Genomic DNA, 14206 nt, shown 5'->3' with positions numbered 1-14206 from the left:
GGGTTCTTGAAATGGTGTACCATTTTGATTTTTGAGTGCAATATACAGTTGAAAGTTTGAAACTAATCAATTGGGAGATCAAATCAGCCCCCCACACAAGATTGCCCCCCACAACGTCCCACAGCACATCCCCACCATGTATTGAGAACATCTCCCGATGATAATATCAGAAATGATGATGTCATGATCGAGAGATGTTTCCAATGCATGGCGGGGATGTGCTGTGAGACGTTATGGGGGGCAATCCTGTGGGGGGATTATTTGAACTCATCAATCGGTTGACCATAGGAACCCTTCAAGTCCAGAAACTCATTATGTATTTGCATTTTACAATTTGAAGATGAAGAAGACATTACATTGCCATTAACACGTAGTAGAAATTACTTCTCCAAATGAAGCACTTCTCCTTTCTATGCCCAAAAATGGATATTATTCAAAAAAAAAAAAAAGATCGTAACAAAATCCAATTTTTGAATTGCAAACTCTTTGCTGGGAGACCCTGATAAAACCCTTACTTTTACAAATATATATAACCCCTACGAGGTTGATTGTGAATTTATAAGATTGCTATTCTCTTTACCTGATCACATGGTGCAACAAAATGACTTAGTTTAGACAAGCAAAAGCTTCTTCAGTACAAGCTGGCAGTATGCATTCAACAGCTCACCATGTCACTATTTGGACTGAATAAAAATGTCAGAACACAAAATGAAAGCTGGGCGCAAGTAGCTCAGCATCGCCTTATAATACTAACAATGTTTCTAGCAATTTCTTCCTTTGCCTCTAAAGAAACAGGAGCGTCCCCAATATACATGTCAAAGAAAGCTCCTGCATTAACATAAGTTAGAACATCATTACTTTCTTTTGGGAGAGGGAATCCTACTGTGACCTCATGAGAAGATCAGATGCTCAGTCTTATTTTGTTAGCAGACATAAAAATGGGAAACCAGCGCAGATGCACCCCCCTCCCTTTTCTCTTAACATGGTTTCAATCAAGCTGGGAAGTCAGGTAACCCAATGTGATCTCCCGGGTCACAATAGTACTCCCCTCTCCCCAAATTAAAACAAAAAAGGAATATAAAAAGATAGATAATTTCTCATTTTTCATTTCCTACCTTATTGAAAATGTGGAATGAACTCTGAAGTGGTAAAAAATGATTTAAAGACTGATGATTTAACAGAAGACATGGCTCTTGACAGTGTCTACCCAAAACTTGTGTCTCAACTTACAGTAAATACAACCTAAAGGCTAACACCAGTCCGGGTGGTTATACAATTCTGATGGTTCCAAAAGCATTATTATAATGGCAACCAGGGATGATCAAATCCAACTGGCCTACATTGCCTGGCCTACCCCATCTAGAAATTTCTCAGCCCAGACATAAATCTTTCATCCAAGCCTGGAACAACATGGACCATCAAAGCCCACACACAATGTGGGGTAGGCCCGATGCTTAAATCTAAGGCCCCAAAAACCCAGGCCACCCCAGATTTAATATATACAAATTTTCATTAAAGATTTAATTTAAACATATATCGTTATATTGTGTGTCTGTGTTGATTTACAAATCTAACCCAATTTAAAATTCTAATAAGAGAACAATTGTGATTTCAAAATGAGAACTAGTTAGCAACTGATAAGATACACACACACACACACAAATGAATTTAAATTTTAGTTTTGATGTTGTCATAGGTTAAATGCCTTAATGACCTGTATGGGCAAGCCCAGATACTCAATCGGAGCAATAGGAGCGGGCTTGGGCATATATTATTGAGGTCAAGAGTGTGGGCCAGTCTGGGCTTGGGCATCTCAGAGTGCTTTTGCACCTCCATCAAAACACAGCCTAGCTCATGATCATCCCTAGCAGAGTAAAAAATAAATAAACAAAAAGGAAGGGAAAGAAAAATCTAACTTACTGCACAAGTCCTTGCTACGAACTGATCCAATCTGTTTTCCAGCAACTGCAAAAATAGATATGCTCCATAAACCAAGAGATAAAATGCTTATAACTTCAATGCTGACAATTCAAGTATTCAACTGGATGATCTAAGATGATCCTGTCTTATAGACAGTGAAAAAATGGCTTAGAGGTATATGATTCTTAAAAGGTGAGAATAGAGGAGATCCTCCATAAATGGATCGCACTTTGAAAATTGACCAGATTGGATAATCATAATACATGCAACTTGGAACCCATCATCCTATTCCTTTCCAAAATCTATACAACCAAGAGATCATTCCTTGGTTGTATGAGGTAGTTGTGCATGCACTATTTCTGATATGCAAAAGTGTATGCTTTTACATGCCAGATTTTTTTTCCTTCTATAATTACTCACTTTCTGTAATTAGCTGGCCATCAGCTGTTTGTCGAAAATCAATTGTTGTACCCTGCAAATTACATGATTCACAATGAAAACAAACCCTCAATGATTTATCAAAAATTAAAAAAAAAAAAGAAATGGGAGGAATATGAAGCATAGCTACATGTTACCACAGGTAATGAGATATCATGAACAAAAAATGAACCAAATGCTCTCAAGCAGTGAAAATCAGTGTTGGGGTTCACCTAACCAGTAAACAAGACAGTCACCAGATCATGTTAGGTTGACAGGATCGTCCAAAATAAATGTTAAATTTATATCCGCAGAAAGGTTACCTTCATCAACCGAGCTCGGAGGGATTTCTCAAAAGCACTAGAAAAACAAAATAAGCAGATATAATTAGGAAGAAGAGGAAAAGGAAGAAACTGAAACACGTAAATTAGATAAAACATCAACTTTCCTTATAGTCATTATTTGATTCATGTGCAATTTATATCCAGACTTCAGAAACTAACTAAATACTATCAGCTCTCTCCAGAGGCAAGCCAAACATGAAAAAAGATGCATGTTTCCTCTTCAATGCAATTAGAACATGCAATCCAATTTGAAGGATTCATATAGTTAGCTTCAGTGTTTTAAAACGTGGAGGTGTGACGCAAGGTGTTTCACTACCTGGAGGCATGAGGAGTAGTTCAGAACATAAGAGGCATAAGCCTCCCAAGCACAAGGAGGTGTAAGCCTCCTTAAGAGGAGGGGGGTGACAGATGAGGAGGGAGGAGGGGGAGGAAAGGAGGATCTCATCTTGTTTTTTCTATGAAAGATGACTTATATTAAGGATATAAAATTACAGCTCTTTTTTGTATATGCAAACCTTTTTGTAAAGCAGGGTTTGGGGGTATGGGACTGCATGGGCAATGATTGTAAAATCCCTGTGTACAGCAACTTTACATGTTTTTTTTTTTGAAAAAATGTAAGGTAATTTTATTAAGAAAATAGAGTAGGATAAAAATAGGCCCCCTGAAAATAGGCCTGAGACCCAGATTACATTACAACTCAAGAAGACTTCTAGAGATCAGCTGGGCTCCAAACTCCCTGATTTGGAAACCTTTTATAGATGCGGTCCAAGAACCACTTTTCCAAAGGAATTAGAAATGAGGCTGTCTACTTCTTTGGCCTTGTTATGGAACACTCTATTATTCCTCTCCGCCCAGATAGTGCTGATCACTGCTGCAGGAATTGATCTCCATACACTTTTGGCCAACTTGGAAAGCTTCAAACAATCCTAGCACTATATCAGATCCAACCTTTTTCTATTGATATGAATACTAAACTTTACGTTCTCTTGAAAAAAAAATCTAAAAGCAACTTTGCTCCGAGTTGGAATATCAACTTCCATTTTTGGCTGCTGAATGCTGAGAGCTATTACCTAGCAGGCCTCTTTGTGATGATAATAAAAAGGGCAGCCCAGTGCACGAGGTTCCTGCCAATGCAGGGTTGGGGGAGGGACAGATGTACGCAGCCTTATCCCTGCACATACAGAGAGGCTGTTTCCAAGATTTGAACCCTGGTCACCCAGGTTGCAATGGAGCAACCCAACCGTTGTGCCAAGGCCCACCCTCCCTCTCTGGGATGATAATATCAAAGGCAAAAAGGGCCTAATCAGAAATAAAAAAATTTGAATCCCTGATATAATGTATCACTCACCACAAGCCCCAATGCATTGAGCATGGTTTAAAGATGGCCTAGAAGAGGACTTTTATGAACATTGTGGCCATTGGCTCTGCCATCTGTAAACTGTCCAATCTATCTCACCACTGGGGGGAAACCTTGATAAATGCCACTATACATGCTTGTAAAGAGACTAAGGCCACTAATCAACTGACCTGACTTTGTGCTTATGTAAATGAGGAATTAATTTTGTATTATCCATATCTTTTAACTGAGCTAGCTAGGATCATTCATGACAATGCTAGATGATGTACACATTTCAGGCTAATGTCAGAGAAGTAGACAAGTAGTTGGTAATCTGATACAGGAATTAAGGGTCAGAGAAGTGAAAACAAGGATAATCAACTGGGCTTGATGCTGGAGTTTAAGGATGAAATTATGCAGCAGGTTGTTGTAAGCAAACCATCTTAAAAAGGATGAAGAAAAAGAAAATAATGGGTCCATAAGGAACGGTGTCAAACTGGAAACAGACCATACAGCCTTTATTTATTTAGACAGACAGAGGATGGATCTTTTAGGATCTTTTCTTTCTTTTGATTGAAGATCTTTAAGGATTGTAAATTTAGGGCTGCAAATCGGATTGCTCGATTTGAAGATTTTCAATCACACCGGGCTCAGGTTAGGGTTCAGGCCCATTAAAAATCTAAGAAATTCCCTACCCAACCCAAGTTGCACCGCTACTTAAAATATGCGATTTTCAAAAAAAAAAAAAGAACTAACAATACTTACAAAGAAGAAAACACATTTAAAAAATCTCAAGGATCTAGAGTAAATATTGAGGATCCTCCCACCATTGGTCACCACAAGTTAAGAATTCAATCAAAGATTTGATTGAAAGAATCAATCCATATCATGTTTAGCTTCACAAAAGCCACACAAAAACCTAGAGAAAGTACAGGTTTAGCTTCACTTTTGTCAGCTTTTGGGCCTGCATTACAGACTGCAATTCCTTTTTATAATAAAACAATCTATTCTAGGTTAATTCCCCAAAATTCAACTCTTGCTATAATGTCATATCAATCCAAAAGAGAATTTTATAAGTGTATAAGATTTCAAAGAATTAGTAGAGCAACCAAATATAACTTACTCTCGAACAGTACTGATTTTCAGTCCATTGCAGTTGACCACAAGCCTAACAGTCATATGAATATCTTTCCTGCAATATTCTCACAAAGACCACGTTAAGGAAAGGCCAAAATCTAACTTGTAGACAATGTGCAAAAGAAAACCCAAGTTCTTTCTAAAGATGCATGAAAAGTAGTAACAATATTTGTTTTGCAAGTCATTTGAAACTTTACAAAAAATCTAAAGCATTTTTCTCAAACAATACGCCACACTCCAGGAAGCATAGTTTTAGACTGTCTTAGTAACTAATCCAGTAAAATATTGCACTGGCATCAGACCACTTATCACAAAGTACACCTCAGAGATATAATTCACATGAAAATAACCAGTACAGTAAAGCATATTTAATCACTACATTGTTATTCATATTGGAACAAAATATATGAACAATATTTTTTAGCTTAAGGCCTTGAATGCTTCCAACCAAAAACATTGCTAGCATTTAACAAAACTACAAATAATTTTAAAAAATTAGGAAAATAAAAAGAGAAAAAAAAAGATATAGAACCAGAAAGCCTAGTCAATATATACCCCACAAATGACAGAAAACATGGCTACCTATTAGGACTATAAATGACTACCTTTATTAGGCCTATAAATGACAGAAAACATGGCTTTTAACACAGCACAATAGCAGGACAGTATTCATGTATATCCCTCAAATGAATCGTATTAAGGATGAGTTGAGTTGTGTTGAGTTATACCTCTGGCTATGAGGCATAACTCCCCTTGACAGAGCAAAGTTACAATTAAATGTGGTGTAACTCAACTGGTAGCATGGTATATCCCATTTGCATATAATCAAGATATCATTACCAGTAACATGGATTTCGAATATTTTGGATGCATTCCCTTTGAAAAGAAATCTTCTGTTTTTCTAAATTGACACTGCCATAGTGCCTCAAATTATAAATTCAACTTTTCAATTTTCGATGAATTTTTGCTTTGTTTAATTTTGAATGGAGCCAAAAGCACTAATAGAAGACTCAATTGTTGATAAATGATAGACACCCCATTAATGTCATTACTATTTTGGAAAGGCAAAATCTGCCTGCACATAAACTTTTTTTTAAACAGATTGTAGTAATTAACTTTAGAGGGTGAGCATTGATGTAACAGTTGGGTTACTCCATTGCAACCTGGCCACCTGGGTGACCAGGGTTCAAATCTTGGAAACAGCTTCTCTGTATGTGCAGGGGTAAGGCTGCGTACATCTGTCCCTCCCCAGACCCCACATTGGCGGGAGCCTTGTGCACTGGGCTGCCCTTTCTAGTAAGTAGTAATTAACTTTTATTATCATAAAATGGATTTTCTTTGGGCTCTCACATATGTACACTGCTAATAAAAAATGAAATGTCTCCAAACCAGCATATGGATATAAATGACTGTGGTTTTGATGCTTTAATCACTATAATCTCTTCTTTTTTATTTTTTAATAAAAATCCTTCACATATTAAAAAGTAAACAGGACATGAGATCTAGCAATAGGATATTCTTTTTTGTTTTTGTTTTTACCAGCAACAGACAAAAGAATTTATTAATTAAATGAGAACAAAGTTACAACAAGAGGTTGCAACTCAAGGAAAGTCCTTGTTACTCATGGAATGACTCAAATTTTAAATTTTAAATTGAAGAAATCATAGATTAATTTGGAAAACTAATTGCTGTGAATTAGATTATCAAACCAAAGTTCTCAAATGCTCCCAGGGTATCAATACAAAGAATACCTGATAAGATCCTCAAAAAATTCCGGCCGGTTGTTCAATTCACTGACTGACATAGAAGCATATTTTGGACCCAGTTCCTCACAGACAGAATCAGGGTTAACATCTATAAGAGAAAAACCAACCAAGAATAATTTGATTATTGGAGAAACATATAAAAATCAACTTTAGTAAAATGTAGGGTGAAAATTCCGAACAGGTGCACTAAGCTACAAAAAAGTTAAAAAGAAAACTATCACAAAATAAATAAAAGAAATTAAAAACAAAGAAAATCATCACCATTATGCTCTTCATTCCAGCTAAAATTAAAATACTAGAAGTTAAAAACATCAAGCAGAATTGATTTTGGTTTTAATACTAGAAGTACTCACAAAAGCCAAATGCATAAACTTTCAGAGATTTTATTTTGACAATTGTCATAGTTCTGGAACCAGTTCCAACAAGGACCTGAAATGCAAGTGGATGTTACTTTATAAAAAACTGACAACACACCAGAAAAAAATAAAATAAAAAAAAATCAAAGAAACCAGTAGCATTTGGGGTGCAAATGGGATTAAATAAAAAACCACCCAAAAAAATGTATCATCTGCAAATTTGTATTTGCTTTATAAAATTCACATGTATTCTGTTAGTCATCCTTTCAAAAAGTGCCCCTTATATAGCGCTCATGGAGGGTCATCTACTTAATCACCAAGATATTTTTTACATGATGCTCGTAGATAGTTTTATATTCTTAACTTTTTGATATTATGATAATAAAATAAACATTATGAAACTAAATTATTCAGTTTAAATTAACATATATACTTCCTTGAACCCATCATCATTTCTTTTCTTTTCTTCTTTTCCTACATAGAGGCTCAATCCCTCTATTTTCTGAAATTTATTTTTTCTTTCTTCTATTTTTTCATGAATATGTTAATTTTCTATGTTTCAAATGAATCTTATATATTTTTTATGAAGATTATAGACAATTAATAGCAAAGGATGGTTGCTGCTTGCTATGAAACCTAAGGAATTATCCTAGAATTCATGGTTTATTTGGAAAAAAAAAAAAACCCTCACCTAGGAGGCTAGGAAACAAGTAATAGTGAAAGATAGATTTTATTAAAAAAAAAAAAAAGCATCACCTAGCCTCACCTCAGCACCTTGAAAACCATGCATCCAAGGTTCACTGCCTTACTTTGACAATCAAGAAATAAAAAGATAGCTTAACATGTGGAGCGATGAGTTGACTTGATGATTTGGTTTCAATGTGTTCACATAGACACAAGTGAAAAAATAGAGATTGCCTCTAGGGTCTGCTACACTACTATGACAATTTAGAAACACCAAGGTAGTCTAACATGTTGAACAATAAGTTCACACAACCACAATACTTTCATGTGACCTTCCAATGAAACACAAGCATGTTATCAACCAAATGAAAAGAAAAATCATTGAATGAGTGCATGCCTAGGTGATTTGGAACCCTACAATAAAATACGTGCTACTCAAACAAAAAATCAAATCACCCAACAAGTGATACAAAAACAACCCACTAACATATAAAAAATAGAGACTACCTCTAAGGTCTACTGCCTTACTATGACAAGCAAGAAATGCCAAAGTAGCCTAACATGTGTTGTCATGTGCTCACATGGTCACATACTTTCTCATGACCTCCCAGATTGGGGCAGACAGGTCGATTGCCTACGCCTTCGAGGTGGTGTGCTTCAGGGTGCCGTTAAGCAGTCTATAAGTCTTCCCATTGGTCAAGGTCTAATTCATAGAGGCCAGTTTAGGCCGGCCTAGCCGGATGAGGTCCAGCCACATGTGGCACCAAGTGTCATTAAATGGTTCGGACTTGCCACATGGCGCAGCATTACTAGAGGGCCAAATCACCCCTCATCAAAGATTAAGACTAAAAAAAAAAAAAATCTCATCACCTAGGTTACTAAGCGACAAGGCGCCCCCTATCACCTAACCTCACCTTGGCACCTTGAAAACTATGCTTTATTACAAGTGAGAAGTTAAAAGCTAGTAGTCAATTACTAAAAGACAAATTCATACATCATCAAATCCCCATGTTTGGATTATAATCATGACTTGGTTAACATCCACATTGGCATCCCTCCTGAGTCCTAACCCTACTTGGACACTAAGAAGTAAAATTAAACTTATTCAAAAAACAAAATCATGCACCATCAAATCCCCACATTTAGATGATAATTATGTGTTGTTAACATCCCCATAGGCATCCCTCTTGACCCTAATTGGACTCATCATCATCTAAGCATTGTCCCAACTCCCAACTATATGGAGCCAGCTACATGAATTTTGTTCTCCCATTCTGTTCTACTCAGTACCATCCAATGTTAAATTGTGGGCCCTTAAATCATTTCTCACTCTATTGTTCTATGGACCAACAACCTCTATTGTACCCTGATCTCCACTCCTATTATTAAATCTACAATTGCATATATTCTGTTTTACTCCTACTATTATTAAAGCATTGCCACCAGAAAATTAAAAGCAGGAGTAACAGTAAAATTAATTGGTATAGGATTCCAAGATGCAGTAGAGGCAATGAAACCCCAAAGCTTTGGAAAAAAATGATAATATCGGATATTACTATTGTTCCAACAAGAATGGGTGATCACTTATATACTATTAAGTTTTATAAATTGCACATGCAAGATTTGAAAATTTTCTATAGATTTATTTATCAATTTAACTCCTTATATTTTCTAGTCAATCATCTTCATTTCAAGTCATCATTCAATATAATAGGTGCCCATGCTGCAAGTCAATGTCTAAGACCTCATGGCTAGGGCACATAATGGAAACAAATTTTCATCCAAATAAATCATAAATACCAGTGAAAGAAAGTTTTCAAAAGCACAAGCAACCACAAAAAGATGAGGTTTCAGCTTGCATAATCATTATGATCATTTATATGGTGGTTGTTTGACCATGTCGCAAAGAAAACCTCAATAATTCATAGAAAGTCAAATGGTGGAATGCAGAACAGTAACCTCAGAAGGCAAAGTGTATCTCTTTTCCCCAGCTAGAATGTTGTCTAAAACTATAGGGAACTTAACGCCTGTTCTTGGCTCAACTGTATCCCTGCTCCAGTTCATGTCCAGAAAAGAAAAACCAGCACATCCTTGGTGCTCATCTGCAGAGGATCTTTGATTCACGTTCCCACTAATTTCTACATCAGTGTTCTCCACTGGGACATTAAGGACCTTTGGGGATCTTGAACCAGAAGAAAATGTTAGAGTAGGAAGCAATTGATATGGAAAACAGAGAAATAATATTACTGAACTCCAGCATACACTCTCATGAAGATCTATTTACTGCTTCATGATCAACAAGGTTGCATGCAAAAAACTAAAGCTCAATTGCTTGAATGGATGTTAGATATCATGTTTTCATCCCTTCTAAAAGGCACAGGATATTCAAGGAAAAATCTACCAACCATAACAAGTGATCTATGTCAAAGAAACGAACACCTACCATGCAAAGATGAATAACAGGAATGAACTTAAGCAGATTAAATGGCTGGCAAGCAGAATGAATGTAAAGATACAATGGGTACAAAGATTTGCAAATGGGTTGGCTGGTGCTCTAGCCAAGCAAGTGGTCTACAAAAATCAGTTGTATTGGGCTTGCTTGTAATCTGTTTATTTTTGTAGGGTTAGGCCATTAGGGTAGTAGTCACTACCCTATCCAAGGGTTACTTTAATTGCCTTGTAATATTGCTGATTTCCATTTATAAAATTTTCTCAGTTCATCGTCGTTGTCGTCCAAACCTTATCCCAACTATATGGGGTTGGTTACACGATTCCTGTTTTTTAGTTATTTATCAAAAAAAAAAAAGAAAAATAACAGGAAAACAAACAAGGGCAAGAAAAGACCTTACAAGCTTTTGTCAAATGGTGGTACCAAAGCAGCAGCTAGCGAGAACACAGAAAAGGACTGAAGCTGTACAACTTCATTGCACAGGTATCTTATTTTGGAACTTACTGTCCTATCAAAAAACAAAGGAAAAGCAGCTTCTCTTGATCTAGAACTGAAGTGCAGTCTAGCTGGATTATGTCTACAAGAATTTACGTGCTTGACTTGCATACAGGATTTACAATTTCTACGTTTTGATCCATGCAGGCTGTCCGATACATTGTGATAAACATTGGAACTTGATCCACATGAAAACCAGAAAAATAAAGCTCCAGCAAATTTCGCAATGCAGTCAAAAGTTCCTTGAAGTGCTAAACCTCCATGGAAATATAAGCATCTGGACTGATAGAGAGAATTGTCAACGAACAAACCAATCTTGGACAAAAAATTGCCCCCAAAGCTTTGAAGAACAAGGGGATCCACAGGAAAAATGTATTGAGATCCTTCATCAAGATCCATAAAAAAGGACCAACTATTCCACATGGTTTGTTATGTGCCGATTAATGCTAAGCTTTAGAACAAAAAACTGCCAGGAAGAAGGAAATCCATGAAAAGCTCAACATAGTGACTGAATACCTGTAGAACAACAGAAAGAACATATACATAATTTCATGCATCCATGCATATCAATACAAGACTGGAGTGCTCAATGATCGATAACAATACTAATAACAATAACAATGACAATAAATAATGGTTACAACAATATGAGGAAAGCTCAATAAAATTAGGCGGGGACGTATACAACTTTTTGAAGCACAAATTGGTGGAATTTATAGAGACCGTACAAAGAAGACCAGCGTCATATATATTTCACAAGTAAGGTCAATACATTTTCAGGAGTCCGTTACTCAGCAGAAACAATGTTCAGAAAGTCCATACCAACCGGCATTCTGTTTATGCATTTACTAACTCCAAAATTTTGGATAGAAAGAGTTTGTTGAGGGAGAATAATAGGGTTCCCGCCAAGCTAGTACTTTGGCTTCTTGTGGCTATGAATTGTATTATACTACCTCATTTATTGACACTCCTATGAAAAATTTCAGCCTGAACGAAAAACGTGCATTATCTTTTACTCATTAATAGGATGTTGGAATCTGGAAAAATCCCATTACTCCCAAAGAAAACAGAGACATTTGATATGTGCAATAGAGGAAGAAATTCCATTGTTATCTGCAATTGTCCAAAATAAAAAACATCAAAAGAAAATCAATATCTCAACAATTCAACAGACCAGCAACAACTCCAGGCAAAGAAAGTAGTAAATGATTTAATCTACTAGTGGTGCAAAACAGGTTAAGTGATTCACGAGATGGGAAAAGCCTAAGTTAATAGAAAACCAAGAATTCCCAAGTTGTTAAAGAACAAAGCTTAGCTGCAGATACTGTACAAAGCTTAAACAGCATTGTAACTAGGTTGAATTCATTAGTGCACGAACAGTCAAATCGATTAAATGCTAATGATCATGAAGATTCGAAGAAAACCTCGAACAACGTCCGACGGGATTCCACGGCGAGATCGAGAGCTTCCGCATAGAATTGGTGGAAAATGAACGCGAGCCGCGAGGGAAGTGAGGAGGGAGTCAGGGAGAGATGAAGAGAAGGTGACGGAAGGAATATACTTTCTCTCTCTTCCAGGTCTCTTTTACACGGTTTTTTCGTTGGGAAGGTATGGTCTGCCGTCCGTGTTTATTTGTTTATAGTTTAATTACTTAAATACCCCTAGTCCGTGTTTATTTGTTTATAGTTTAATTACTTAAATACCCCTAAGGTTTCATTCATAGTTTTTGCCGTTAAATGGGACAAAAATACTATTTTGCCCAAAAGTAGTATTCCTCAAATTTTCAAATGACGAACCACTCTTGAATTGCACTTGCAGAACGTGGGTGAGGTTAGGAGTGAGTTCGCGGTGGATGAGCGGAAGACTTGTCATGAGTGAAATTATTTAGTGTCAGTTTGGAAAAAGTACAAATACATATAAAACATAAGGTTTGCATTCTACAAATTTGTATTTATTACTCTATTTGGAAAGAGTATAAATACAAATATGTAAAATGTAAAACCTTGCATTTTATATTATTTTGTATGTATTTGTACTATAAATATTTGTATTTGTATTCCTTCCAAACTGAGCCTATATATTTATACTCTTTTCAAACTGAGCATTAAGTAATGATGAGATACAATTTGAGGTCCAACATTCATCTGACCTTTCTACAAAAACGGCAAATAACAAAAATAGTGAATTTTGTTTTTTCACATTGCTTAGTTTGGAAAGAATATATATGCAAATATGTACAGTGAAAATGCATTCAAAATAATACAAAATATAGGGTTTTGCACTCTACACATTTGTATTTGCACTCTTTCCAAACTGAGTACACACAAGCAAAACAGAATAGAATATCAGTTCTCTTTTTAACATGGGTCCGGGTCTCATGCCTACGGCTACCCAAATTACTTTACCCCAATGAATTGGGAACATCTCCCCCTACATAATACTATGTAGGAGAATGAGATATTCTCCATGTATGACAAAATGGCTGGGTTATAATCCAGCTATAGCTTAAAAAACCCAAAACCTTTTACTCGAATTGTAGAATAGGTTCTAATCCAGATATTCTCCATGCTTCCGCTCAAGTTTTCACACGTCTCACTTCACATGCCATCCCTGTTCACATGTGTGGGACTTATTACACGGTCATAAGTTTTTTATGCTCACATACAAACAGAGGCACGCTTTGCAAAACTCCAACCCTTGACTAAGATTGAAAAACAAATGGAGTTTATTGCAATATCTTCTGGCTGAGGTACGAAGAAGAAATTGAGGTTTGCGATCGTCTATTAATGGTGTCTACCTAGTCAAGGTTGGGTTTGCAAAATATTTCCCTTATTTTGTTCTATCTTGAACTTTCCTTCTTTCACTTTTTCTATATTTTAACTTAAAAAAATATATAAAAGAATATATATATATATATATATATTAAAACAAAGTGGTCAAAAAATTTTCTCATTTTTTCTCATTTTTTTATTTTTTTTATTTTTTTAATTCCATGTCATTTTTGAAATAACTAATGAAATGCACTTTCCTAATAACCTAAATAATCTCGTCTCCTAAAATTGATCCTAAACTACCTCCCCCACTTTCTCCAAAACTATCTCTAATTCCTATTTATCTTCACAATTATCTCTAATTTAGTAGAGAGTTTCTCCCCTAAATTATCTATAATTTCTATTTATCTTCTCCCCTACTTTTTATCTATATTTATCTAAAGAAAGTTTGGATTAAAAAATTTAAGAATTATTTAAATATTCTACCAAAATTATATAATAAGCTTAAAATACTTATTAAAAACACAAAAA

At 35.8% G+C, this 14206-nt stretch overlaps 1 protein-coding gene across 8 annotated transcripts; it reads right to left on the bottom strand.

Annotated features, from left to right (window-relative positions):
- Positions 1 to 454: 454 nt before the first annotated feature.
- Positions 455 to 12506, bottom strand: LOC148846821 (fatty-acid-binding protein 2-like). 8 transcript variants are annotated; one of them, XM_088948519.1, is made up of 12 exons: positions 12329 to 12464; positions 11909 to 12017; positions 10810 to 11420; positions 9920 to 10142; positions 7274 to 7349; positions 6906 to 7008; positions 5141 to 5209; positions 2661 to 2697; positions 2496 to 2570; positions 2341 to 2392; positions 1921 to 1965; positions 455 to 828 (listed from the first exon to the last, which is right to left on the bottom strand). In XM_088948519.1, the coding sequence occupies exons 3-12, from the start codon at positions 11325 to 11327 to the stop codon at positions 731 to 733; spliced, it is 1296 nt and encodes a 431-aa protein (XP_088804645.1). In that variant the 5' UTR covers positions 11328 to 11420; positions 11909 to 12017; positions 12329 to 12464; the 3' UTR covers positions 455 to 730. The 8 variants fall into 8 exon arrangements, 5 of the variants coding, with proteins under 5 accessions (XP_088804645.1, XP_088804647.1, XP_088804648.1 ...); XR_016100382.1 differs by lacking the exon at positions 11909 to 12017 and having other exon boundaries at positions 2489 to 2570; positions 12329 to 12506; XM_088948521.1 differs by lacking the exon at positions 11909 to 12017 and having other exon boundaries at positions 12329 to 12503.
- Between the last annotated feature and the right edge of the window lie 1700 nt (positions 12507 to 14206).

This window comes from Nelumbo lutea, chromosome 6 (genome assembly GCF_056320005.1).
Source record: "Nelumbo lutea isolate HS-2025 chromosome 6, American lotus-T2T, whole genome shotgun sequence".
Classification (NCBI taxonomy): Eukaryota; Viridiplantae; Streptophyta; class Magnoliopsida; order Proteales; family Nelumbonaceae; genus Nelumbo; species Nelumbo lutea.
Note: the sequence above shows the minus strand (reverse complement) of the source record. Positions and strands in the feature narration are given on the sequence as shown.